General features: G+C 51.2%; 1 protein-coding gene across 1 annotated transcript; it reads right to left on the bottom strand.

The window, feature by feature from the left end:
* Positions 1–15723: 15723 nt before the first annotated feature.
* LOC134520813 (V-set and immunoglobulin domain-containing protein 4-like) lies at positions 15724–27054 on the bottom strand. The gene is made up of 12 exons (XM_063346645.1): positions 26993–27054; positions 26629–26885; positions 26287–26410; positions 25826–25968; positions 25213–25394; positions 22286–22642; positions 21328–21609; positions 20903–20998; positions 19944–20033; positions 19364–19480; positions 18217–18238; positions 15724–17366 (listed from the first exon to the last, which is right to left on the bottom strand). Exons 4-12 carry the CDS (start codon positions 25843–25845, stop codon positions 17153–17155), a joined length of 1380 nt encoding a protein of 459 aa, XP_063202715.1. The 5' UTR covers positions 25846–25968; positions 26287–26410; positions 26629–26885; positions 26993–27054; the 3' UTR covers positions 15724–17152.

The raw sequence follows: 27054 nt of genomic DNA, 5'->3' as shown, positions 1-27054 counted from the left end.
CGGACTGTCTCCCGTTTCTTCCTCCCCTCATTCTGGTATGGTCACTCATGTGAAAGACCTTCTTCGTACTGGTTTTCCCCTGCGCGCATTCGTGCTAGGCTCACACCGGACCCCCCCAGCTTCGCCCAAACAGCACCTGTAATGCTGAGAAGTGTCAGAGTTCGGCAACATCTGGACAAATTGCCAAGGGCGGTGTTTAGAGCTGACTGCTGGAGGATTTGCTGCCGGCTTCTTCAGAGCCTGGGGCACTGACGCCGTGCTGCAGGGCACGGCACAACTGCTGTTCACAGGGACAGCTCAGGAGAAAGTCCAGTAGCAACTGTCTCTTTGAGATTTCACCTGAAAGCTCGCCAAGCCCCAAGGAAAGAGGAAAATAATTTGCAAATGATGCTTAAAACAGTTAGCCAACGCAGGAGTAAATAGTATTCTTCACCTGGGAGAGGAACCTGTGGGAGAGTGGTCTGGTATTTTTGAGGCTGGCGTGTGAAGAATTTGTATTTGCATCTCTGCATACGGTGGCTCCAAAACGGATGGACTCAATTCTGGATGCTGCTGCATGGTAGAACTGGGTTGACTGAGCAAACTGAAATGGCAGACAGTCACCAATGACTGGAATGGGGCCTGACGCGGTAACATACAGCTTTAATTCCTTCATCAGGAGGAGCATGTTGGCTTTGAAGATATTTGTGCAATGAACTCTCCCAAGGAAAAAAAAAATCTCCTGGCATCCTGGGAAGGTACATGCTGACTGAGGGATCGAACTCTGCGTTCATCTGGCCTTGGCTAAGCTGGTATGGGTTAATGAGTGCGGAGCAGCACCGCTGTAGAAAGAGCCCCAATTTGTCTGTGTCCAGGTACAAACCTGCTGATCCGTCAGGCCTTACTCCACGGCAGGTAAAAAGTACAAGAACTTGAAACTTCAATGCAAGAGAACTCCCTGCGTGCTAGTCAAATGGACTGTGACCCATTTTTCAGCCACTTTTTTTTTTTTTTTTTTTTCAAGTTGTTTTCCAAGAAAGTGTTGTGGCTTGGGGAACAGCGTGCAGGAACCTCTGAGACAGTATTTGCTGTCAGCCTGTAATCCCCCCAGCTCCTCTGCCTCCTTTCTTCCTCTTCCCAGAGCAAGCCACAGAGCTGCACGCTGCAAACGTGCTGGAAAAAAAAAAAACCAACCAGCTCGATGAGGAAACGTTGAGCGCAATTTCAAGGCTATTGCACAGAGTGGGGTAGTGTGGTGACATTTGCAAACTATAGAGGAAATCAGCTTCGCTGTGAAATACCCACCTCGGACATCGAGGTTGGCCTATAGGACTGTGCAGCAATAAGGTGCAGGGGGTCCCGTCACACTGATTCAGCGTCATTACTGCTTGGGTGATATTTTATTAGTCTTTTTCCTGCCCTGGATGTGTAAAGTCAATAATAATTTTTGTGACCACCCAAGGGGAGTATGAAATACCCAAAGAGCTTTTTTCCACGTGACTCAGATCCCAGATTCGCAAGGCTTGCTACCAGGTATGGCCAGATGCTAGAAAAACGAGCAGGACAAAATCACCAAAGTTGTGAAGAGTCTCCTAAACTCCTGAGATCTAAAGGGCCTGATCTGCAGGAGCCTGTATTTTGGAGGATATCGCGTCCTTTGCCAGAGGGCTGTTTTTACAGCCTATCTGCAGATTTAGTATCCTGTGCTTGGGCATCCGAGTTTGATGCTTTTCGCAATTCATTTTTGAGGTGCAGTGGCCAAAAAAGATCATTTTGATTAATTGCTCTGAGCTCCTGAATAACCGATGCAGTGTGTTTTGACAGTCAACTTTAGAACGATACGGGGATGTGTGCCGTGACGATGAAGCCAATGCGTTCTGCAACCGAGCATTGCGGTTCATTCAGGGCAATTTAATTTGTGGAGGAGTGTGTAGACGCTGCTCCTGTTCTCCTAATGAAAGCATTTGAATAGTCTGTACATTTTGCATATATATATACACACGTAGTCCTGGGTGTGTTTCTTTCTTTCTTTGCCTGGGGGCCTGAATCCTTTCTGATCCACACTGTGGTACAGCAGCACTAGTCCCAGTAAAGTGCAGGGAGTCCCACAGATGTAAACGGCACGTGAGCAGGATCAGAAGTAAGCCACGGTACTTTATCAATCGTGTTGCAAACTCAACATAGAAACAAGCCAAAAGGAGTAAATAATTCAAATCTGCTGTTTACGTAGCAAAAGATGAAGGAGATGCTTAATTAACTGCTGCTGTTTCAGAGAATAATTGGGAAGATCTCTGCTAAAGATGGATGTGGACTGAGGATTTCGGGTCTGGGTTTAGATCTGGGCTTTTAGAAATTACAAAACGTCGTGGTCTTTGCTTTGGGTGTTCTCAGTCACTCATGATTTTTTTAAATTCAGCACTGACTTACGTTCCAGTAAGAGTGACCAGATGTTTTGTCTTTCAGCGCTTTCTTTGTGCCGCATCCCCACAAACAACGGAAATAAAGCATCTACCTTTTTTTTTTTTTTTTCCATAGACATTGACCTGGAAGTTCACCCATTTCAAAGCCTTTTGGGTACAAGTAGGAGAAAGAGAGAGTGAAAAAGAAAGCCTAGAAAAAAACTCTGCAAACTACACGAACAAACCTACTTCTTTCCCCCAATTAAAACCAAAGCAAAAACAAAACCAAACCACCCAGGCCTTTCCATTCCTCTTTTGTCGTATATTTTAAAACGCAGGCAGATGAAAGAGGAACTGAACAGTAACTGTATTCCTCATTATCTGACTATCCCTTGGGCTCAAGGGCCAGGTTTTGCTTTTAGCAGGAAGGTTGGCCAGGCTAAGCGTCTGCACGGAGGCTCAGGAGTAGCTTGTGAGCGCTCCCAGGGAGCTCGGTGCGCGTAGTTACTCAGTTACTCAGAGGCGTAAGTGTTTTCCAGACCAGGGGTTTGGACAGAGCTGCAGGAACATAATAAAATACGTGGCTGCAGCCCAAGCATGCTGATAACGTAACAGAAAGCTGCTATATGAATGCAGGTCCCGGCAGCAAGCACTAGAGGATTTCCGTGGGGTTTGGCTGGAGAGCCGGGCAGCAGTGGGAAAGCGAGAAAGGGAAAACCTGAGAGGTAAAAGCTGCAATGGAAGGGCAGCAGCTGAGTGCTGGGAGTGAGAAAACCGGTCCTATGAGCAGGACCCCAAAGTCTCCGTCGCAGTGGCATGGCTAGCTGATGGCAAACACGCTTGGGATAAGGCAAACACAGATTGACATATTTTTAATGAGTCCTGGACTTACAAAAATATGCTGTCCGGCATACTCGGCATACCGGCCTAGAGAGATTCGGAATGTCCCTCTACAATTCCCGCTTTTGCTTGAAGCGGTTTGGCTTCAGCATCGCGAGTTGTGCCACCAGCTTGGGCACAGGTGGCTCGTTGGCCTCTGTCTGCAGAGCTGCGTTGACTGGTCTGGCTGCCCCCAGCCAGGGTAGATGAAGATAGCACTAAGAGGTGATGGGTGTGTACCTTAGAGCACCTCATATTGCAGGTGATCCCAGAGAGGACAGGAGGTGGGAAACAGCGGAACTTGCTTTGGTTGTAACTCTAAACAAAACACTGGTGATTATTTTACCGCATGGGCGCTGTGGATGTCGAGCTGCTCCAGACCCAGGGACCTTGGTGGACAAGAGGTAACGGGCACAAACTCAAATATAGGAAGTTCCATCTAAACACGAGGAGGAACTTCTTTCCCCTGAGGGTGGCAGAGCCCTGGCACAGGCTGCCCAGAGAGGTGGTGGAGTCTCCATCCCTGGAGACATTCCAACCCGCCTGGAGGCGTTCCTGTGCCACCTGCTCTGGGTGACCCTGCTGTGGCAGGGGGTTGGACTGGATGATCTCCAGAGGGTCCTTCCAACCCCTGCCATTCTGTGAGTCTATGATGCTGGAGGGACTGGCAGTGGTGGGAGCAGAGGACCAGCGCCAGCTCTTCCATCAGGTGCTGTGACTGGGAAAGAGAAGCCTGTCTGCCCACGTGAGTGCTGGGGAACAGAGGCATTGCTGCCCGTCCTGTGTGTTCAAAAGGGAGATGAGCCCTGTGGAGAACCTTTTGGGGCAAAACTGCCCGCACAGGCTGGTGAGTCAGCTCTCCCCTGCGAGCAGAGCCCTTCTCCTTACGCAGCTGGAGGTTGAGAGATCCCTCTGGGCAGAGCATCGGAATAACCCTGCCTCCTGAGACAAAGCCTTTCTGGTGGTCTCTGCCCCCATGTCCCTCCCAATGGCTCCTCTGGGAGCACCAAGGGCATGGGTTCTGACTGCTGCGGGCCGGGTGGCCGTGAGGTGGCCGGAGTTGGGGCAAGCCAGTGTGGCTGCTCACACAACTTTCCTGGCAACCTGCCCCACGCCGCCTTCAGCTCGGGTGTGAGGAGGGTGGCCACTGATTCCCTGCGGCCCGGGCCGCTGAGGTGACATGGTTTCGCGGGGCGAAGGCGCGAGGTGCTTGCCCTCCCCCCAGCCGCCTCCCGCCCCGCTCGTGAGCTTTGCGCCCCGGCGGCAGGATGGGGACAGCTGCTTTCACAACCTGGACGTGTTGTCACTCGCATCCAGACATTTCCTGTTATCTAACCTCAGCCTTATCTTCCTCATTCGCAGCTTCCTCTCGAAGGAGGAGCGGCCCCTTCAAAAACGAGCTGTGTGCCTGGGCTGTGCCCCCACTGTGCTCCTCCTGTGCGGCCCCGCGCCATGCCGGCCCCGCGCCATGCCGGCCCTGCCCGCCTTGGGCCAGGCTGGCTCAGCACGGTAGGTGCCAGCTCCCCGTCCTGCCTGGTGGAAGGGGTGGTTGGGGACAAGGGAGGATCAGACCCTTGGGGGTGACCTCCTGTTTCTCCTCCAGGAGGTCCCAGAGGACCACAGGGGTTGGGACACCGAGACCCGCGGGGTGTCGGTGTTGCTGACATCGCAGAAAGCTGTCCTCCCACCCCACGTTACACCTCCAGATTTGGGGGGACGGAAGCCAGCTCAGGTTTGAACTGCCTCCCCTCGGCTTCGGGAGCAGGTCTGCCTGAGCCAGAAGAGCTTTTTGGTTCCTCCCTTCACAGGGAAGGTGGTGGTGTTGGGCTGGGTGTACTTTGGTGAGGGTAGGTGAGGGGATGTGATCGCCGCTGGTCCCAGCCAGGGACCGTGATTCATTGATGAGGTTGGATTACAATTAATAGCAATAGCGATGCGTACGTAGCCCTGTTTGGTACCGGGATGCACGTAAGCGTGCTCCCCCCCCAGCTCGCACGCACGCACACGCTACAGAGGAGCTGCTGGCAGTAGGGAGATTTTGATCTGAATTAGTCATAGATGAGACAGCGCGCAAAGAGCAGGGGAAGTTGCGGGATGGAGGAGGGTTTTACTGAGGAGAGACGGTGTCCCAGCTGGGTGCGAGCGTGCTCTTCAGCTCCTTTTCTCGCTGTCCCGATGGCTTCAGGATGGCGGACAAAGGTTTACTGTGCACTTCTTCCCTCCCTTGGGGCTTGGTGTGCAAACAGGAGCTGGGACAGAGTCCGGTGTGCTGTGGGAAGGGGCCGGGGGCTCAGGTGAGTGTGGGGGCTGTGGGACGGCGTGTGGCCTGGGGACCTGGGGGTTTATCGGAGCCTTCCCGGGTGCTTTTGGGTGAGCCATGGGCGCCAGTTGCAGTGTTTCTGGTTCCCAGCCTCGCGAGCCATCAACGAAACCCACAACCTCCTCGCAGGAGTGTTTGCCGGCTGTCGGAACGGCGCTTTGCCTTTCTTTCTCACACAGCCAGCTCAGGCCTGGGCTCTGCATCTGGCTTTCGACGGTCCCCAGCCTCAGCAGTGGTTGGTCTGTCCCCCAGTGGGGCAGGTTTTTACCGCGAGTGGCTGCCTGCCAGCAGAGGGGACGGTTTGCTCCTGGGCGCTCCGGGGAAACCTCCCCTGGATTCAGTGTCTGAACACCCTGTGTCAGGAGGGGGCCAGGTCCGTGAGTGCCGGCTGGGTGCCTCCGGAGACCACGCGGAACAAGGGCACCTGCACGGCGTTGGCGTTTCTCCGTGGTTGGTGGTGCCCCCCGGGTAGCGATGCTGAGGGCGCGGGTGGCGGGTGTCAGGGTAGGAGGTATGAAACCATGTGGTTTCTCGGTAGAAGCAGGGCATGTTTCTCTACGGGGGAGAATACCGAATTACGGCTTTCACTTTTTGGAGCAAATTTGAAGAGGAAGTTGGTACTCGTAGGGCAGGATGGAGAAGAAGTTTATGGTGAAGCGGGGCTAGGCAGAGGGGATGTCCAGCTTGGGCTGAGGAAGGAGGGGTTGCTTTTAGTCTTATGACAAAAGCAAGGGAAAAAAAAATCAGTGTATGCAGGGCTGCAGGGTTGATGGGGTGACAGGGTGGCACGGATGGCAGCAGTGGGAACACGTGGCTGGTTTTATGCTTCCCATAGTTGTCTGGGTCCTCACTGGAGCACTTTGTGCTCTCTCTCACCTAGGTCCTCTCCAAAGCTGGGACAACTGCCGCAGTTGCCGGATCACAGTTTGCAGGAGCTTTCCTTAGGACAGGGCGGCTGCTCACCACGTTGTCCTGTAAACTGCAGCCTAAAGACGGCTGGAAGCCCAGGGTAAGGAGGGCAGGGAAATACCAGTCACTCTAGAGCCGGAGGGAGAGGGCATCACCTCCTGCCTGACACCTCCTGCTTTTAGTGACGACGGGGACAAGGGTGTCACAATAGCTGGTTCCCTGTGCTGCTGCTGCCCTGCTCAGGCTGGGGGACGAGTGATTTGTGTGCCACCGAGACGGCTCCCTCTTTGCCCACGTGAGCCCTCTTGGAAAGCAGAGCGTGGCCTCGTCAGCAGCAATAGCATCCTTAGCCTGGAGCTGCTCCCTGCAGCAGAGCAGGCAGCCACGGAGCTGCTTTGGCACCTACCAGCAGCTAAGGAGCAGGAGTTATTAATTAACTGGCTGCGCCATTTGGCCTCTTCCTCTGTTTTTGTATTGTGAACTGTCTCATCCAAGTCAGCAGATGTGCTACAGAGAACTCTGCTTGGGTACACAAGCCCGGCTTGCCTGCGATGAAGCAAGCCCTTTGGGCTGCAGCTCCAGGCTTTGCTGGAGCCTGCCTGATAGATGAGATCAGCCTTACTGAGCCAAATATTCCAACATTTGTCAGGCAAAGCTCCCAGCAGTGTCAGCTGCAGGGCTGGGAGAACAGGAAGGTATCCTATAAGGAGCAGGACGGCATCCAGTGGAAGTCTGCCACGAGCAAAGCTTCATTTGGGTTTGGCTTTTTTATAACGAAGGCTTCCAGCTCCTAGGAGAAGCACACCCCGAGGTAACTGATGGGCAGCGGTTCAGCAGGCCCTCTTGCCCACAGATCCGTGGGGATTCTTGCTTTCAATCCAGGCTGTGATTTGGGTTTCACTAAGTGGAAAACAGAGGGGGCCTTGAATGCAGTTCAAATCCGGCATAATAAGGTCTTGAAATGGCTGCAGCCCGCGTCGTGGGGCACTGCTGCTCAGCGTGTGAAAACCACACAGCCACACTTTTATGCACACTGTTATTAGCTTTAGAGTCAAGTCTATACAATAATTTTACTTTTCACTTATTTTCATCACCGGTTGTGGGGCGATCTGACAGGCCTGTAAAAATACCTGGGCGACGACATGCAGCTTAGAGGGGGAAAGGCAAAGGTTTTTGTGACTTCGATAAGGGACTGAGTGAAGAATGCGGGAAGAAGAACTCGTTCTGTTTTCCCCTCAGAGGATGCAGTTGATTGCTCAGTCTGTTTTATAACACTGAGCTTTTACTTGGAAATACCCACTTCAGCTCGAAACCAGAAGCTCTGACAATGACAAATCCATTCAGATCAGATCCTATCGTGATGGGGTAGGGTAGCAAGCTCCATTCCCATCTGCTGATAGAATTATCTCCACTGCGTACCCTCCTCTTATCTGTCATTGACAGCAACATTTCAAGTGGCTGTTTTTCCCCTCCGAAAGCCGCAGTGGGGGATTATTTTAAGCTACAATTGCAGAAGCAGTGCTGTCTTGGTTTTTTGTTGGTTTATGACTTTTTTTTTCTCTGCCACTCAAGGCCAGATCTTCCACTGTTAAAAATCAGCATTGAATTTGAGGGGAGTCTTGTCACTGATACCTGCTGAAGATCCCGCTCGGTCGTTCTTCGTGCAGCCTCCCCATCACACTTCGATGTGTCTGAGAGTCCTTTTGGGGACAACAGGTTCATTTTTCTTTTACCCCCGTGCTCTCATTAGTGTGTGGTGTCTAAATCTCACTGAAAATCGCTTTCAGGCAGAGAGCGCGTGTCCCTGCTTTCTTAACATCAGCAACAACTGTGCAAACAATTCGGAGCTTGATAAAAAAACTTTTACTTTCCATGGTACAGCAGAGCTCGATGCGGAAGAGGAGTAATTTGACCAACCGCACTGACAGACAGACTTGAGGCAAGGACCCAGGTGTCTTTATGACTCGTCTGTTGCTAAAACCCATAGATCAGAGTATTTTGGATTAAGAAATGTTAACCCGGATCTTTGGCTACATTTAAACACGTGCACAAGGGTGCAGGGAAGGCTCCAGTTTCCGAAAATGGCTTGGCATCCCTCTCCCGCAGCCGGTGCCTGGCTGCTTTGTGCTGCAGAGAGCATCGCGGCAGTGGTGCAAGAGCTTGAGAGAAATAACACAAATCAGTTTTAATTGTGCTTAAACCAGCATGCCTTTTGCTAGGCTGATCTCAAATCAGCTTATTAACACTGTTTGCTAATGCTCGCAAAATACACATGCTTCTCTTATCCCTTGCAACATAATTCTTTTATCTGCCATGGCTGAAAATTCATTCTGAATTAGGAGCCAGAACAAAGAACTGGTCACTATCTACATCTCACCAAAGGCCTAATGCGGAGGGCAGGGGGAAGGTAAGAATTGCAAAGCCTTTGTAGTAACCCAGTCTAGAAACTGATTTTATCTTTAAAGCTGTAGCTGTTCCCATGCTGTTAAATCTTATTTCACTCTCTGCTGGTTTCAGAGCACGTGTAAAGAATATGTCTTTGATATTACCATTTTTTATCTTGTGCTTTCACATGAAAAAAACCTTGCCCTTTCCAGGTATATTTCGGTGTGTGGAATATTAGATCATCTGTATAAATTAGGGTCCCAGAAGTTAGAGGTAGAAAAGGGTTAATAAATTGCCCGCTGGAGGATGCTTGTTAATATACCTCAGCTGAATTCTATTTTTGTGTCTTTAATGGTCTACCTTCCAAAATATAGTTAACGTATCCTTTTCAGTTTTTCATTTTGATACTAAAAATAGCGCAGCTGCTTTCTCAGAAACGGGTGCTGCCGGTCACGTGAAATTAAAATCAGGGGACGGGGAAGGAAGCTGAAAGCCCCGTGCTTACACCTCGGCTATGGCTGGGGCTGGCCTGCGGAGAATATGAATGACATTAAAACAGCATCATGCCGAATGGCTGCGGTTTAGGAGCCGTGATGAATTTTTCTGGGAGAGTTGCACGGTGTCAGAATTTCAAATCTGTTTTTAGACTTAAATGCTGAACGGTCAACATCTGAGAAGGACCCAGAGCACAGTAATATGTAGCAATATCTCCTCTTACGTTTTGTTATTTAATTTTAGGTGCGTTTCTGCATTTAATACACACACTTGTTAAAACAATAAGGGGACTAATGGCATTTTTTGGTCTTTGTGCAAAGGAATAGTGTGTGTGCGCGATATGTTCACCCTTAAAGGCCAGATTATGTCAGCGTATAGGGGTGGAAACCTCCATTTATTGCCGGAGAGGCTTTTTCTGCGTGCTGGAAATGAAGGAGAAGGGGGTTAGTTTGACAACAGAAGAGAAAGTTTCACTTCATTCCTGAAGTTCGCTGTTTGCCTGTGTGGCGGTCTGGTCTTCATTTAGCATCTGCTGGCAGGCAAAGATGGGGACTGGGGTTTGTGGGGACAAGAGGCTGCTCTGGCTGCTTTTTGTTGCAAAAAGAAACACAAATGGCACCGGCCTTTGGCACTGGGCTTCGGCAGCTGACTTTGCCTCCAACGGAGTCGACGATGAACACCTACATGTATGCCCAGGGGCAGAGCTGTACCTCTTTTTTAGACAGGCTTGAAGAGGTGCCTCTTCCGATCTTAGGTCTAGGTAAAAAAAAAGAAATTATTTTAGCTATCAGTGGGAGAATAAGAGGTACAACCCTGAGCCTATTCCTGCCAATAGAAATTTTGTCTTTGGCATGCGTGGAGCCACCAACCAATGTTGAATACAGAGGCCCCATCCCATGTTCTTTGGGATCTGTCAGACTGGTTACAACTGAAATATTCACATATCTAGAGTTGGGCGCTTAAATGAAGTACCTTATGACACAAGGACACTCCGGCATGCGTGACCGCTTGAATGCCAAGTTACCACAGGGACCTAAAGAGAAGGAATTAAATGTGAGAAGCCCAAACAACTTGTTTAAATTTAGCAGGTTAAAAATGAAAGCTGTGAAAAGTCGGTTAGATTATCGTGCCCTCATCTCTGTCCAGTGCGAAATTGTTCCCCTGCAATAGGATCTCTGGGTCTGTGTCTAGTCTTTGTGTGTCTAGAGAGACATTGGTCTTCATGATGTTGTACCCAAACGGCATGGCTGAGTGTTTGCATGGACATTTTGTCAATATTTCAAGCTACCAATGTAGCCGTATATCTAAGGCAGAACCTTAGTCTGGAGCTCTCGGCATCATTTTCAGCTCCACGGAGCTTCAGCTTTTGCGTTAAGTGGACATTCTTCCACATAGTGGACATTTTCCTCAGCAGAAGGTGGCGTCTGCTTGTGTAGGTCTCTCTCACCCAAAGAAAAGCATTGCTGGGGGGAAATGCGGGAGGGATAATGATGGTTTTTGCTAACTGGAAAAAGCCCCTGAAGTTAACAGCGGCTTCAGCCCTTCTTTTCCCTCTCCGTTTGCGCAGGATGGCGCTCCGGCGAAGACCTCTGCGACCCCCGCCCCCGGGAGGTGCAGTGCAGCACTGCGTGTATTTGACAAGCTGAGTCCGACACTCAGTGTGCAGAGTGTCAGTTTGTCAAATACCCCAAGTGAGGCATTTGCTGAGCAACGCGGCGGCACACCCAGGGCACCGGCTCCTTCCTGCCCCTACTCCGCTTCTCTCCGATAAACCCGGCGAGGTATTGAACCACCCATCCCATGGTTACCGAACGCTTGCCTCCCATCCTGTGCTGCCAGGTTTCTCTTCCACCCCGATTTCGGAGGCGCCCATCGGGGTATTCCTCCTAACGGCAAATCCGTACAGGAATGGTGCTGGTACAATTCCTCTGCGTTGCGAAGGCAGAGCATTGTGTCCTCCTTATTCCGTGCAGCCAAAGACAATGCTGTTCTTTTCCACAGCACTAACTAGCCGGCTGTTAACTAATAAACCTGCTCAATTAACAAGAACTCGGGCAGCTCTAATCACAACATCACGGGTAAGGGCAGCATTATCCATAATACCAAATGTTTTCTTTGAACATGTAAGAATCTTTTTTTATTTGGAGTACAAACAAATGACGCTGCTGATTAACTTCCCTCTAGCCCATTAGCCAGTGAAAAACGCATGTTGGCTCCATCTGTTTTTAAATTAGGCCGTGGAGTCCGTCGCTCCTCCTCGAAGCCTTGTTGTTTGGAGGAGGCTCCTTGGTTTTGGATGGTTATTCCTAGTAAGCACTTGCAGCAAGGTTGCCTATTGCTTTCCTTGCATTTCTGCTGTCTAGCTAAAGTAATTCCCTCTAAATCATCCCACTTGAAGATCTACCGATTGGTAAGCGTCTTTAATAACTGACTTGCAGCGTATCAGATCTGCAGCCTGAGATATCTCAGGGTGAGGGGGATGACGGGAGGGGAGTCTGACAAATCAAACTCTCTGAGAGCATTGAACAGTGAAAACTCAGAAACTAAGAAAAAAATCCCAAGACGCTACTGACTTGTTTTAGGACAGATTTAATATTGAAAACTCAGAAACTAAGAAAAAATCCCAAGCCCCTACCGACTTGTTTTAGGACAGTACCACCAGCAAATTTTGCAGTGTCTGAGAATATTGATAAACTTCAGTACTAAGCTTTCGGGTTTTTTTTGTTGCAGCTATTTCTTGCTACATATTTTGAAGAAGTTGGAGTTTGTACAAAGCTGGGACAAATGAATGTGTGTCATTGCCTAAGCAAATTGTGTTCTGCTTTTCAAATAGGTCCTATCAGTAGGGCTTATTGTGCACTGCTGGACAAACATGGTCCTACTCCTCATGACTCACACTCCCGTGGTCTCTCTCAAGCACCTACTCATGACTCACAGGCATCACCCTGATCTTTATCACTGAGGTCAGCTTCAAAAGAGAACAAAGTCTATTATTTCAGGGTTTGTTTTGTCCCCGGCGGATCCCTAAGGTAGCAGGCAGGCAGCTGTGTCAACCCCAATCCTTTCTGCCATTGCAGGCCTCAAGGTTTCAACAGACCTAAACTCATCTCCACCACAGCTAGCCAAACGTTCGTTTATGCTCTTCGGCATTGTTTTCTCACGCATTTCCAGTTTTTGCTTTCAGTACGGTTCCCCCCTCTGCTTTTTAGATGACTCCCCCAGCCCCTAGTTCCTTCTAGATGGCTGGGAGGGGGAGGAAGGGGAAGAAAGTTAACCCCTTCCTCTCTTACAAGAGCAAATACCAAATTGGGGTGGGGCAAATTTCTGTGAGACTTCCTCTCCCTTCTCTCTGCTGAGAAGGGCAGGTTCAGAAGGGCTCTGAAGGCCAGCGCAAACCCAGCAAGCGTAAAAGCCAACACGCCCTCTCCATCGTCCATCCACTTCAGTTGCTCGGAAGCAAGGGGAGCTGCAAATCTCATGACACTGCGCTGGCCACTAGAAATAGTGTGGTTTTTTGGAGGTGGTGTAGTTTCAGAGCGGAAGCTGAGGTTTCCCTTCTGTGCTGGAGCAGAGCTGGCGCTCAGCAGATGAGTCACGTCACTGGGTGAGTGACCAGCGCGAGGAAAGGAGAAGTTCTTTTGTTTGACGGTGATACAACACAGCAAAGCCCTCCGTGACTGTCAGAAGAAAAATGATGTTTCCAACAGGTTTTACTACCAAACATACCAAAAATATAAATAAAATAATACTCACACACTTGCTGCATCGGGAGAAACAACAACCTCGCAGTAGGGAGAGGCTTTTTGTGTTTCCACTGTTCCACTGCTTATGACCAAAGTTGTTTTGCTGCCCAAACTAGAGGCAGTGCCGACAAGGGGTACACCGTGTCTGCTCCAGCTGGAGTATCTGCTACCCCTGTCTTAACTCCTCTTGCCGTCTTCTTCTGCAGCTTCTCCCAGGCTTCAGGTCTTCTGAGGAAGTTGCCCGGACCTTCTCAGAGCAGATCAGCGCTGGGAGGAATCAAAAGTTGGAAAAATCCTGGTGTTACCCAGTCAATGAGGGAAGCTCCCTGGAGCTAGGAGCTTATAGTGGCAGAAAAGTTTTGCATAAAACACTAGGCTTATTGAACATTAACGAGGATGGCACTTGGAGGTGGGGTAAAAGAGAGCTGCATGTCCTGTGTTTTGGGCCTGGATCTGCTGAGGTGAGGATGGGGAAGCTGAAAAGTTTTCAGTTCCCTTCCCACACAGCAGTGACCTCGCACCACACACTCCTGCCCTGCATAAGCACGGCCGCAGCTCCCCATTCCCCTCATTTCTTTTGTTTGGCACCATCTCCAAGACTGCTGACACCAGCAGCTGCCTCCAGCTCCAGCCTGGCGTCTCCAAAGCCAGCTTCTGGGAGCGTATGTGCTGGCGACAGCAAACACACTGCTGGGTGGGGTGAAGAACCTCACCCCAGGTACAACGCACGAGAGCCCCTCACACGCATTGCAAATGGTCCCTGCAATTCTTGCCCTTGGTCAGGGCACAGCTCTTCTCCTCTCCAGCTGGGACAGGGGACCTGGCCAGGTCTGAGAGCTGACAGACCAGTGCTTGGAGCGGGGCCTGGCACTGCCATAGCTCCTGCAAGGACAGGTCCCTGCCTCCCCCGGGAGGCGCAGCTGCCTGACACTGCAACACAGCCGTCCCTGCCCATTGCGGTGGTTATGAAACACCAATAATACAGGCGGGAGACTTTTCTCTCTGATCTCGCCTGATAACCACCTCATGTCCAGAAGAAGACAGGCTGAAGGATTTGGGTCTCTTCGGTCTGGAAAAAAGATGACCGAGGTGGGGAAATCATATCAATGCTTATAAATACTTCAAGGGTGGGTGTCAGGAGGATGGGGCCAGGCTCTTTTCAGTGGTGCCCAGTGACAGGAAAAGAGGTAACGGGCACAAACTTGACCATAGGAAGTTCCTCCTCAACATGAGGAGGAACTTCTTTCCCCTGAGGGTGGCAGAGCCCTGGCCCAGGCTGCCCAGAGAGGTGGGGGAGTCTCCGTCTCTGGAGACATTCCAAACCCGCCTGGAGGCGTTCCTGTGCCACCTGCTCTGGGTGACCCTGCTCTGGCCGGGGGTTGGACTGGATGATCTCCAGAGGGTCCTTCCAACCCCTGCCATTCTGTGATTCTGTGATTGTAATTTAGGGCACTACATGTAGAAGTGAGGCTCTTCTTCCCAGCTCTTGGGCCATAAAATGTTAGGTGAAGCTGCCATTAGGCTGCTGACCTGGGAAGGGAAGATCCATGGCAGCAAAGACAAAAGCCATGTGGGTCCGAGTCAGTGCCAAGAAAGAGGGCTAGTGTGACCCAGAGCTCATTTTCTTCCCCGTGCTCCCCCAGCTGCACTGACTGATTTAATAAAAGCCAATAACTCTCCCAACAAATTTGCTTTGCTAAAGCCAGGGGGCATCCCCCCCCTCCCTGCCCCTGGTCTGCTCGCCAAGCCTGTAGGACAGAGGGATGCTGCCTGGAGGTCTGCGACAGACAGGGAGGGTAGAGCGCTGCAGCAGCACCCCAGCACCACCAGTACATGTAAGATGCAAACCATTAACAATGAGGAAGCAAACCAGGCTGTTGAGTAACAGAGGGTATTGCAGGAAATGCGCTTTAGTTGGAGGCAGGACCAATTAAGCAAGTAAAAAGGAACTTTTCTTCTGATTTATTTATTTTTTGCTAGAGATCCAGGAGTGCCCTGGAGTGGGTTTAAGCAGCAGTGACAGACTGCACACCCCGCAGCAAAGCTTGCACCCCGTTAGCACAGGGTTCACAGCCTGGGGGCTCCTCGTTAGGACTGCACAAAATCCAGGGTTAATGAAAGTGACGGGTTTTGAACTACAGACCATACGGTTCGGCCCTCCTGCTTGAGAGGAAGACTTTGGAAATGCAAAGCATAACCTTGTAGCTCAGAAAACACCTGGCAAAAAGGAGAAGCCAAAACGCACATTCCAAGAAGAGTCTTAAACCCAATGCAGGGCACGTGGGCTTCTTATTTTTAAGATGATCTTGTGATTTTAGAGCAGTCAGCAGCAGAAGTATGGCTGATCTAGAAGAGACACTGGCCAAACAGCTCCAAAGCCTGCAAGCACCAGAAGAGAAGGAAAACAATGCCCCCCCCTCCTCTCCCCAGCCTCTTGAGCACACATCTGCGGTGCTTCCTCACTTCCCCTGCCTTCAGAGGGCTCCCTCCGCTTCAGGCATCCTCCCTGGGGGTCGGTGTCTCTCGCTGAGCCCTGACATGCTCCAGCTGAGCAAGGGCATTTCTTCCCCATTAGAACTAAAGGAGATGGACCCCATTTCTTGCCCCCCCCCCCAACCGGAAAGCACCCCCCATTGCTCCTGGCAAACCTTCAGCCCTAAGAGTGCCCAGCTCAGGTGCCGATGCTTCCAACCAGCTCACTGAAATTAGGGTTTTTCAATCATCTCCAGGCCCCAGCCTGAGCTCGTCACTGTTTGGAGCACTGTGCCTTACTGTGCTCTCGCTGCAGAAGTAGGCGGCTGCGGGTTTGTGACTTTGCACGTGGAGGCAGCACCAGGACCCCGACGACAAGCTCCGGGGGCTGTGGTGAGGTCTAGTCATGCCAGGAGCATGGTGTGGGCTCCTTGGTGCCCCCTCCTGTCCCCTCCTCTTCAAAAGGCAAACCCAAGTCAAACGCCCAAGACAAACCGTGGCCATGACTGTACCCCTGCCCGTTCTGCAGAATTACATCAGAAGACCGAGAAAAAGCATAAATTAGCAGGGAACAGAAAAATGATGGCGCTGGATGGTGAAATACCAAGGAAGTCAGAATTCATGTGCAACAAAATCCCTTGAAGCCTTTTGTATTTGCCCTGGGAAAGAAAATACGTTGCGCTAATCGAGCGCTTTTCAAGGCATTTTACAAACGTGAGCACCCACAGCATGCCCACAACACCGGCCAGCATTAATATCTCTGTTGCAATCAGACAGATTCGCTCGTGTCCCACAGAGCGAATCCCCCGCGTCCAGGGAGATCCCTTGCTCAATCATTATTCCAAATGCCTCAAATTTATCTCTATTTTATTATGCTTCTGGCCCCCACACTGTAAAAACAAAATGCTTCGACACCAATTTTGCTTTTCCAGGAGAAAAACAGAAGGTTGCATTTCAGAGGCTCTTCACCTACAGGGACATTCCCCCTTCCTCTGTCAATGCGTTCCAGTCTGATAGCAAAAATGACATTCCTGGGACACCAGTCCTGCTCTGTGGTCCCTTTACCACGCTCTAACAAAAAAGGCTCAAGGACAAGCAGACAAGCAGGATGTCCAAACAGTATTTGTTGAGCTGCAAAGGCCAGAGGACATCCCTTTCCAGCACAACCCCTGGCTCCTCGCAGTCTGGGATGTCCTAGCAGGGGAACATGCACTTAAGAGTACACCTTGCTGGTGAGCAGCATTGCACCCAGCCGCACCTTGATTTTCACGCTAAAGACATCTGTGTTTCCAGCCCTTCAGATCATCTCTTCCTCACCTTGGTCCTTCAGGCTGCTCAGAAATTATTCGCTCTATAAAAGTAGGTGGCTGAGGGTTTCTGCACCAAGGGGCAGGCCCTCATTTGTCAAAGCCCAAGAAGGTTACGCAGTTCCCCTGGGTTAAAGAAAGCGGTGAGACTGGTATATTTATCAGAGCAGAAGGCAGACAGGAAGGAGAGGTTCCTTTGGTAAAGAAGTCTACCACTCACTAGCTGCAGCCCTGCACGGCTGCTCATGTGGAAAAGCTGATACTCTAGTAATTTTTTTCTGTTTCAAATTCTGATTCCATTGCAGTCACAAGGTTCTCATACTCGGGGTTTTTCCTGATGCATATGCTGCCACGGCGATTGTCTTTCATGGTGAAAGTATCATTGGCTGTTTCAGTCTTAGAATTTGTCTCCTCCTGTAGACATTTAACAGGGACTTCCATGTCAGTCTCCAACCTCGTGACATCTGCAGTGCTATAGCTGAAACAACAGAGAGACATCAGTGAGAAGAACGACTAAATCCGGAGCCATTCGGTTTACATCTTAGTCAAAAACAAGATCTACCACATAATCTGTGGAACAGCAGAATTTGTATTAATCTAGTGAGGTCCTGGAAGGCTCTGAACGATACTAGAAAGTAACATTAGAAGAATTACACACATAAAAAAAAGCAATAAACAGTTAACAATGGTACCATAAACTCTCATGGCACTATGATATTATACTCAAAAGAGTTGCCAGAACAGTCTAGTCTTCAGAAAAGCCTTTTCCCCAGTAATAACTGGGGAAAACAGCAATGTGTGAGGCTACAGAAGGCTAAGGTACGTCTCTAAATAGGAAAGTAGTATGAAGGGATTAGAGGTTGAGGTTTAGACAGGGCAGAACGTAAGTTCATATAACTGTAAGCAAATAGGAATTGCACAAAATAGTACTTGGATAAGCACTGGGACGCGTTTCCTAAAGAGAAAGGTATGTATAGAAGGAACTCATCTCGAGGGAAGAGCTGAGAATTCCTGTCCTTTGCTTTGTGCAATAATGGTAGGAATTTACTATAGAGAACAGTTTTCCCATCTTTGAGGCAGAGTGAAGAACCCAGAATATCTTTATCTCATTCTGACATTATTAAAGAACAGGCTCTCGCTACATCCCGGACTAAGATGTTAATATCCTCATGCTGCTAACTAAATGGACTGTCAAGGCATTCAGATCCTCCCCCTGCAAGTCAAAGAAATCTTTGGCTTTTCATTGAGCAAAGAGGCTTTTTGTAAACAGACATCAGTATAATGCCTTCAAAGTCATCTTAATGTCCCAGGTGAAAAATTGTACTCACAAAGCAACTTCATAGGCAGGTTCTGCAAAAAACAGAATAATTAAAGATGTGCGTCAACGTATATGATTAATGCGTCACAGAAAAAAAAAACAACAAACAACCAGCTGCTCCCAGGTATTCCCACCTTCAGGAATAACCCTCCCACCCTGCTTTTTCCTAGAAGGGAACAGCTGGGGATGGGGCCGGGGATGGGGGATGATGGGAATGGGGGTGATGGAGGGGAATGGGGGGAAATGGGGGTGATGGGGATGATGATGATGGGTTTGATGGGGGTGATGGTGGAGAATGGGGGTGATGGGGATAATGATGCTGGGATTGATGGGGGTGATGGGGGGAATGGGGGTGATGATGATGGGGATGGGGGTGTTGGGGGGGAATGGGAAGGAATAGGGGGAAATGGGGGTGCTGGGGATGGGTTTGATGGGGGTGATGGTGGTGATGGGGGGAATTCAGGGTGATGGGGATGATGATGATGGGGTTGATGGGAGTGATGGTGGTGATGGGGGGAATGGGGGTGATGATGGTGGGGATGGGGGTGTTGGGGGGGAATGGGAAGGAATAGGGGGAAACGGGGGTGCTGGGGATGGGTTTGATGGGGGTGATGGTGGTGATGGGGGGAATTCGGGGTGATGGGGATGATGATGATGGGGTTGATGGGAGTGACGGTGGTGATGGGGGGAATGGGGGTGATGATGGTGGGGATGGGGGTGACGGTGGTGATGGGGGGAATGGTGACATGATGGGGATGGGGGTGGTGGGGGGAATGGGAAGGAACAGGGGGAAATGGAGGTGCTGGGGATGGGTTTGATGGGGGTGATGGGGATGATGATTATGGGGTTGATGGGGGTGATGGTGGTGATGGAGGGAATGGGGGTGATGATGATGGGGATGGGGGTGGTGGGGATGATGATGATGGGGTTAATGGGGTGATGGTGGTGATGGGGGGAATGGAGGTGATGGGGATGGGGATGATGGGGGACAGGGGTGTCGGGGCCGTCCCTCCCTCCCCGTCCCCTCGGACCAGGGCTGCCCTCTACCGCCCGCGGGCCGGCTTTCTCGCCGCTCACGCCTCCGCCGCCCTCCCCGCCCCGGTCCCCGTCCCCGTCCCCGTCCCGGTCCCGGTCCCGCACACCCCTCTGTCGCTTACCCTTCTTCTTCCGCAGCCGCCGGAGCAGCAGCGCGGCCGCCAGCGCCCCGAGCGCGACGCCGCCCAGCGCGGCCGCCAGCGCGTAGAGGTGCGGGGGCAGCGCGGCCGGCGGGGGACCTGCGGGAGGGGGGCGGCAGCGCTGTGACAGCGGCGGGGGGCGGGGGTTTGTGTGTGTGTGAGCCCATCCCAGCCCCCCCGCGCCCGCCCGCCCTCAGCAGAGCCAGGGGGCTGCGGGGAGAAGCGCCCCGAAACGCGCTTTTTAAAGCGTTTTTAGCGTTCAAGAGGCGCACTTTATTTATACCGAGCAAAACCCGCAGCTGCAGCCAGACCCTGGCCAAACCGCGAAGGCTGGGGCTGAGGTCAGGGTTAGCGTTTTCAGCCCCTTTCAGCCAGAAACGCAAAGCATAGGCAATAAATGCACTCGGACAGGCCTGCGGAGGGCAACTTCTGCCTAGAGAAAACCCGGTGTTTGATTTCTTCCCCGCAGCAGCCAGGTTTGCTGTTCGGTCTACGCACAGCATTCATCACCCTGCCCTTGCCAGTGCAAATCTGGTGTTTTCCAGCATGAAACGCCACTCACCTGTGGCAATGGGAGGCCCCTCCGAAACAGCATCCCTCCGCTCCGAAACGGCATCCCTCCTGGAGCCCAGCGTTGCTGCTGGGGGCAGATCTGCCAAAGCACAAGGGTGAATGCATTGTAACCCTTCCCGCAGCTGCCCTGTGGCATCGGCAGGGCTGGGTTAGCTCTGCAAAGCAGCAGCGGGGCCGGCAGCCATCTCCGCTCGCCGGTGAGCCCCTCCGGCTGCCCGGTGCTGGATCTCAACGGCACAGCTCTCCTGGGCTGGACATAACTGCTGCCCTGAAGCTGCCTGCCCTGTTTTGACGAGCACGCCACTTTGATGCCCTCAGGCTAACACGTCGGAGATGGACGGAAAGAAAACACCCACTGGACCTGCACTTGCAGTGACAAGCCAGATTTTTATCCCTGACGTGTCGTTCTGTGTGTGTTCTGCCAGCAGTCCTGCAGGCAGCGTGTGGCATTTGTGTCCCCCCGGGTCCCTGGAAGTCCTGGCCGCCGTGGTACACCTCTAGGCACCAGCTCTTGTGGCTGGCTACAGCACGGCCAGGGAATGCTTCGGCTTTGTGTCACTGGGACTTATCCAGGTTTCCGCAGGACTTTCTCTCCTACGGTGACTCCCTGGGGTGCTTTACCATCAGCAGCCGCACCTCGAGGCTCCCTGTTGCCCCAAGCCAGGTTTCTTGCCCCAGGTGACCTCCTGCTGAAGCTGCGCAACCCCCTGGTTTCCCAGGACGTGGTCCCTCTAGCCCTGGCTCTGCTGCTGTGCCGGGGGCTCTGACCCCGCTACCCACAGCTGAGCAGCTGCCCCCAGGGGACAGGGTGGACTCTTTCTATCCCACCTGCAAAGAGGACCTGCAGCCCAAAAGGCATGTCAAGTGAATTTGTCTCACTCACCTTCTCCGTCGCTCACAGAGCCCCAGGGTGAGAGCAGCCCTTCCCCTGCAGCCCGGGTCACTTACCTGTGGGCACTGGCTGGGGAGCATCGCCTCGGGGGGTGGGCGGGGGTCTGCTGTGCCTGCCGGTCCCAGGGCTGGGCTGCCAACTGGCTGGGAACTCTACGGGAGAAACTGGTCGTCAGGCTGTTTCCCCACACCCTGTCTGCAGTACAAGCCAGGTAAGAGCAAGACGTGCCAAGCGCAAGAGCCAGGCACCCATCCTGCACAGTCCTGATCACAGAGGGACACAGGGGACATTTTCCTGACCCCTGCCACGATCAGGCACACTCTGAAGCAGGGAGGATGCCAGCCCCTGTGGTTTCCTCTCTGGGTGGCAATCAAGACATGATTCGTATTCAGCGTTATGTGTCTGATCCTGCTACGAAAGAGGAAACTCCCTGCCCCAGTCTTCTGCGGTGGAGACAAGGAGCTCCAGGCTGGGAACTCACCTCTCACCCTCAGCTCAACAGCGTCGCTCTGCTGCACAGCCCCGTCCCCGACCCTGTTTTCCGCCTCACAGTAGTACATCCCAGCGTCGGAGAGCCGCAGGCTGTCCCACGCCAGCTCCGCCTGGCTGCTCAGGAGCTGGGCTTTCCCTCCTGGGCTGCTCCTGAACCAGCGATAGCTGATGGGGGGGGAGCCGCTGGCCACACAGGTCAGGCTGGTCCTGGCTCCGGCCGGGACCGTCAGCCCCAGCTTGCCAGCCCTGATGACGGGCTTGGTCACTGCAACTGGAAGACAAAGCAGATGGGGCCCAGGTCAGGCTGGCCATGGCTGCGGTGGGGAAGGTTCTTCCCCCTCCTCCACAGCAGGTCTTGCTCTGGCTTTCAGTGCTTTCCCAGGAGGAAGAGGGGCACCGCTCTCACGGCACCGCTCTGCTCAGGTTAAGCTCAGTTCACCTGTGCCTAAAGCCAGGTTTACACCAGCTATGCCACCATTGCTACTGCCGTATCGCACAAGACCCGCTCTGTTGAGGGGGTGTCCCTCTTGCAGTAAGCCAGTTCTTTCCAGCAAACGCTGAGGGTGCTCGGGAAGGGGAGAAGGCAGATTTGGCTAGTACAACACCCACTTGTTGTCCTACTTGCTGCAAGAACCACAGAGATACTGGCTACCCGCACAAAACCTAACCCGGGTCTGGATGTTATCTTAAGCACCACGGGTTGAAGCAGCCCATCGGTAGATCCAGACTGGGGCGTATCCTAACTGATCCCCCTTCCCCAGTCCATCCCTACAGCCCCACGAGTGGAGAAGAAGGGCTAACACAGCAAGGGAGGAGGATGCCTCAACACCCAGCCTGGATGCGGGGAGACAGTATGGTGTGAAAGACTATTCCCACCAGCTGCTTCTTCTACATGCTGTGTGGGTCAGTCGGGCTACACAAGAGCAGGGCTTCATTGCTGGATTTACCTTTGACAACTTTGACAATAGTCGTCAACTCCTTTGTTATCAAGCTGTTATTTTTTGACCTCCAGGTGACTTGACAGGTGTAGTGTCCACTGTCAGGGATTTCAAGGTTCTCAATTAGGAGCGAGGCATCCCCTGGGCTGTGCTTTGGGACGCCGACCCGATTTCGGAACCGAGACAACAAGATGTGGTCACCAGAATCATCCCTCCGAAAGACAGTAGAGGTGCTGTAGTCTCGCTCCATGCTCCAGCTGAGCGTTTCCTGTGTGAAACCTTCTGAGGGCGTGTAGGTACATGGTAAAGTGATGGATCCCATCCATGTGCCCTTGACCTGGTGGACACCAGACAGATCCAGGAGGGCTGCAGGGAACAACAGTCGACGGAAAGAAGTAAGAATGCAGCAGAAGAGGAGAACGTCCTTAGGATAGATGGGAATCACTAGGCGGTGGAAGCCAGCATGTGGCCACATCTTACATGTGCTGTAGACCACGGACAGCTAGACCAGGGCCTGTCCCTACCTCACTGAGCACAGGGAAGTGAACAGTTGCTCTGACCTCATGGCTATTTTTATTGCTTCTCTCTGGACACTTGCCAGTTCTCAATTCCTTCTCGGTACAGAGAGGCACAAATCCTGCCGCCGCTGGCAGCGTCACAGCTACAGCCTTCACAAGACCTTAAGGAGCACCGCTGATTCCTGCTCCCTTACAGGAGGGTGTAGCCTTCACGCCCTGTTTCTGCTGCTGGGCTTTCTGCTTACGCTTGCCCGTGATGAGTCAACCAGCAGCGGCTCCCCCCCACCGACATGGCGTGCTCTGACACCACTTGCAGCGTTGACTTCTACCTTCTACATGGGAGGAAGGATGAACGAAGTCAGTTTACTGCTCCACTGCAATTAGCAATGAATGCAACATGTTTGCATTCGTTAACGTCACTATTTTTTTAGGCAGCTCCCCTGGCGCTCCATCTGTGGATCTGCGTCCCTGGGGACAGCCGAGGGGACTGCTGGGGCTGAGCACAGGGGAGGCTCATTTCTGACACGGAGCTTTGGTTTTCCTTTACCAGATGACTTTGAGAGGGCAGGCACAGCTCCGTTCTTCAAATCTCACATCCCAGTCAAACGCAACTCCTCAATATATCAGTTTTTAAAGGCTTTCCATTTCTCTTCTTCCTCTTTTCACAGACTCCCACCAAGAAAATCTAAGAAGGGTGGAAGCTATTTAGAAAACTGCTCAGAAATACCCTCAAGGCATTTGGTGCGCTCAAATTCAAGTATGGTTGCCATCCAGTGCATTTATCTGGACACAATTTTGTTTAAACCTCTCTCCCGTATTGTTTTGCATTGTCGTGTGCATGAAATAGCTGCCAACATCCACCGATTCCCTGCGGAGCAGCTGCGCAGATGTATATATATGCAGGTATACACCCAATTTCAACATTAGCAGGGATGACTCCAAGAGAGAGCTGATTGGAAGGAATGGGAGAAACTCAGCAAAATAAAAATCCCCGAGACAGCCTTTTTAAAAGACTTATTTCCTCCTCATGACAATTCTTAAAGCGGGGATGTAGTCTTCCAGACAAACCATGTGAATTCTCCCACCACAGGGGAACAGAGCTGGACCAGGCGAAAACCCGAAGGGCTATGTTAGAGATTAGAAGGCTGGTCAGAGGAATTTCTATTACCTATAATGCATGATGATGGAAAAAAAAAAGATGAACTCATATTCCGGCCCATTTTCTAAAGCAATTGAGCATCTTCCTTCCTAGCCTGCCAGCACCAGCTGTCCTGGTGTCACGGAAGTGCCACAGAGGCAGGAGCCTTTAGGGATCTGCTCTGAAGTACTGGACCTGGAACAGGAGCAGTGGACCAAACCCAATCTTTTTGCTTTAGCCTTAGAGAACTTCAGATCTGACCTCGATTTCTTGGATCGTACCTGCTCCAACCAGAGAAGCACCCTGCCAGGCACTCAAGCGGGGACAGGAGAAGAGGGGGGGGATTTGGTGGTACCCGGCTCATTTTGCCAATCTCTCCATCCGTCTGCCCACTGAGACCACAGCTCCTCTGGGAAGGGCCTCTGGGAAGTAGCAAATTACCTGAATTTAGCTGGACTTGGCTCACCACTAGCTATACCCCCTTATCCCGCTCCCCTTTTCCCCTCCTTCCCAGAAAGGCACTGGTTATGTTCAGCTGCATTCACTCACAATAAGTCGCTCGAGAGGCAGATCCCAGAAATCTGCAAAGCTGTTTTTTTTTTTTTATGATGGAATGGGGAACATACTTCAGCCGGTTTTTCTTAATCTCGGTAGCAATGCTGTGCTTCTGTATACAACATGATAAAGCTCCTTTCTCCTCTTTCCCAAAACCTTCCTCTGCCGGTGTCAGTGTCATATGTGCCCTGGGAGTGGCACATACGCCTCATGGGCATATAAATTGAAGAAGATTCCGGTATCACCTCTCCTAATGCACCTCGAGACTCAGCAGATCAGGAGAGACCAAGGGGAATCGTGTGTGCCTGCACCTAGTCTCACAGCTCTTCTTCTCCCCAGGACCACGCTAGTAGAGCATTGGTGATGCATTATTCAATTCTAGAAGAATGCACGTTCCAGCTTCACAAAGACTCTTTGGGAAGCTAACACACCAGCGCAGGTCCTTTCCAAGGGTCCTGAACAATCCTGCTTTTTCCTTGCTTTGGGGCATGGGAGCTGACCTTTTTGCCCAATATTGCCCTGTTTGCTCTGCTCTTAAAAGCACCTTGTTGTATCTGATACTAAAGGAGTCTCTTGTGAATTCTTAGGCTCTATTTTTCATACAAGAAACTAAAGACTTTCCACACTTGATAATTTTTAGAAATTAAGACATTATCATTCAAAAGATTTTCCCTACCTCCTTAGTACTCTGATTTTTGTTCTTATACATTGAAGCATTTACTCACCGTTGCAGCTGATGAAAGCCATCACAAACACCACTATCCGCACAACTTCTCCCATCCTCCCAGAACTGCAGGTCCGTCCTCCTTTCCCTGCGCTTTGTGAGAGCGCCCCACACTCCTGGGACCAGAATGCGAGTGATGAACACTTCCCCTTCTTCTGTCCTTTGTCATCTAGGATCCTCTTTCTGAAATATCACGAGTCCATTTCACTGCTGACTTAGGTGAAGGCTAAAAAGGATGGACAAAGACTACAAGGATCTTCCCAGTTCCATTTCATGTTCCCCTCTCCCCACTCACTTCTCCTACCATTCTTTTGACTTTTCTGACTAGGGCTCTTTATTATTCTTCTTCATAATTGTGTGTTTCTTTATTTCCTTTTTTTTGCTTTCTTCCACATTTGCTTTATGATGACTGCCCAGTCAAGCACCCAATAGCAAGGGAAAGCAACCTTGAGGTGCTTGTGAAGCACGAACTCAGTTCGTTCTGACTTGTGTGCGATGAATTTGCTGAGCGGAGTGCTCAGCATCTCTCTGAGGCATCCTGAAATGAAAGAGCACAGGTCCGAGAGCGCACCATCCCACCTACCACCACGCAGGAGCAGGAGGCAGAGACCAACCTGTTGATGCTCAGTTCCATTTCCTTAGTGTCTTCTCCTGCTGATGGTACTCAGCTCCTCCATCGCACGCATGTACCAACTTCTGCAGCAACAGACTCTCTGAGGACAGCCCCGTTCACCTTCTGAATAGGTCAGGCTGTGACCTGAGTGAGGAAGACAACCAGCCCTAGTTTCTTTGCCAAACAGTCTGAGCCTTTTAGACCAGATGCCACTTTTACTGCTTTTTTCTGTTTTAACAGAAAATGGACAGAGAAGTATTAAAAAAACAGCATCCTGCTCTTTACTACATTAGGAATTTCCCTGCAAAAGCTCCGTTTTCTACCACCTGCCCAGAAATTGTGTCCTCTTGCCGTGCAGCTACAGATGCAGTTATACCTCCCAGGGCCATGGAGAAGGTGCAAGGGGAAAGGAAAGGTTCAGAAGCTACAGTCACCCGCATTTAATGTTACACAAGCTTTTACCATCTACCGATGATCAGATGGTCACTGCCTGGTGCTCTCATCTTCACAGCATCACGGACTGTCTTGGGACACGTTTCTGCTGCAATAGCCCAGTTCACGGGCAAAAGTCATCGTGTTTCACGCTCTGCAAGCAGACACGGTGTTTTCTAAGGAGGTGACTTACGACTGGCGGCAGAGGGACTTTAATCCCGGAGACGTTCTGGGTATGCTCTGGAGGGCTGCCTTGAAAAGTACATCCAAAAGTTATCAATAGGTGCTACGCACAAGATTAATATGTGCCTGCTAATTATTACCAAAAGGAGAAGGAAGGTAAGAAACGTGTATAAAAGCAAATCTACTGACCTAGTGAATTCTGTTACAGGCTTTTAATCATTCACTGAGTCAACTTTTTGGCATTCATTCAATAGACATGCCTTAGCCTATAGTTTTAACAGCTGCGCCAGGAGAATAGTATCTTTGAGCAGGGGTGGAAACGTGGCTTTTGCTGCCTTTTCTTCTTGACTTCTTTGCTGAAGGTACCAGTGGTACTAGTTCATGCTGCCTGTCCCCCATCTGCCCACTCCGCCTCCAAGAAGCCGTTAGCTATGTTTGAGTCCTGCCTGAAAGCAAACAAAGAAGCAAACAAAAAAGCACTTGTTGAAATCCAAGCAATGTCACTGAAAGAATGAGTACAAGTCCCTTTTCAGAGAGGTAATTTAAAACCAACCTTTTGCACACCCTGGCCCGTGACTGGTGATAGAAGCTTGTCCCAGCAAACTACCTATGCAA

The sequence above is a fragment of the Chroicocephalus ridibundus genome, chromosome 9 (genome assembly GCF_963924245.1).
Source record: "Chroicocephalus ridibundus chromosome 9, bChrRid1.1, whole genome shotgun sequence".
NCBI lineage: Eukaryota > Metazoa > Chordata > Aves > Charadriiformes > Laridae > Chroicocephalus > Chroicocephalus ridibundus.
This window is presented reverse-complemented; position numbering and strand designations above follow the sequence as displayed.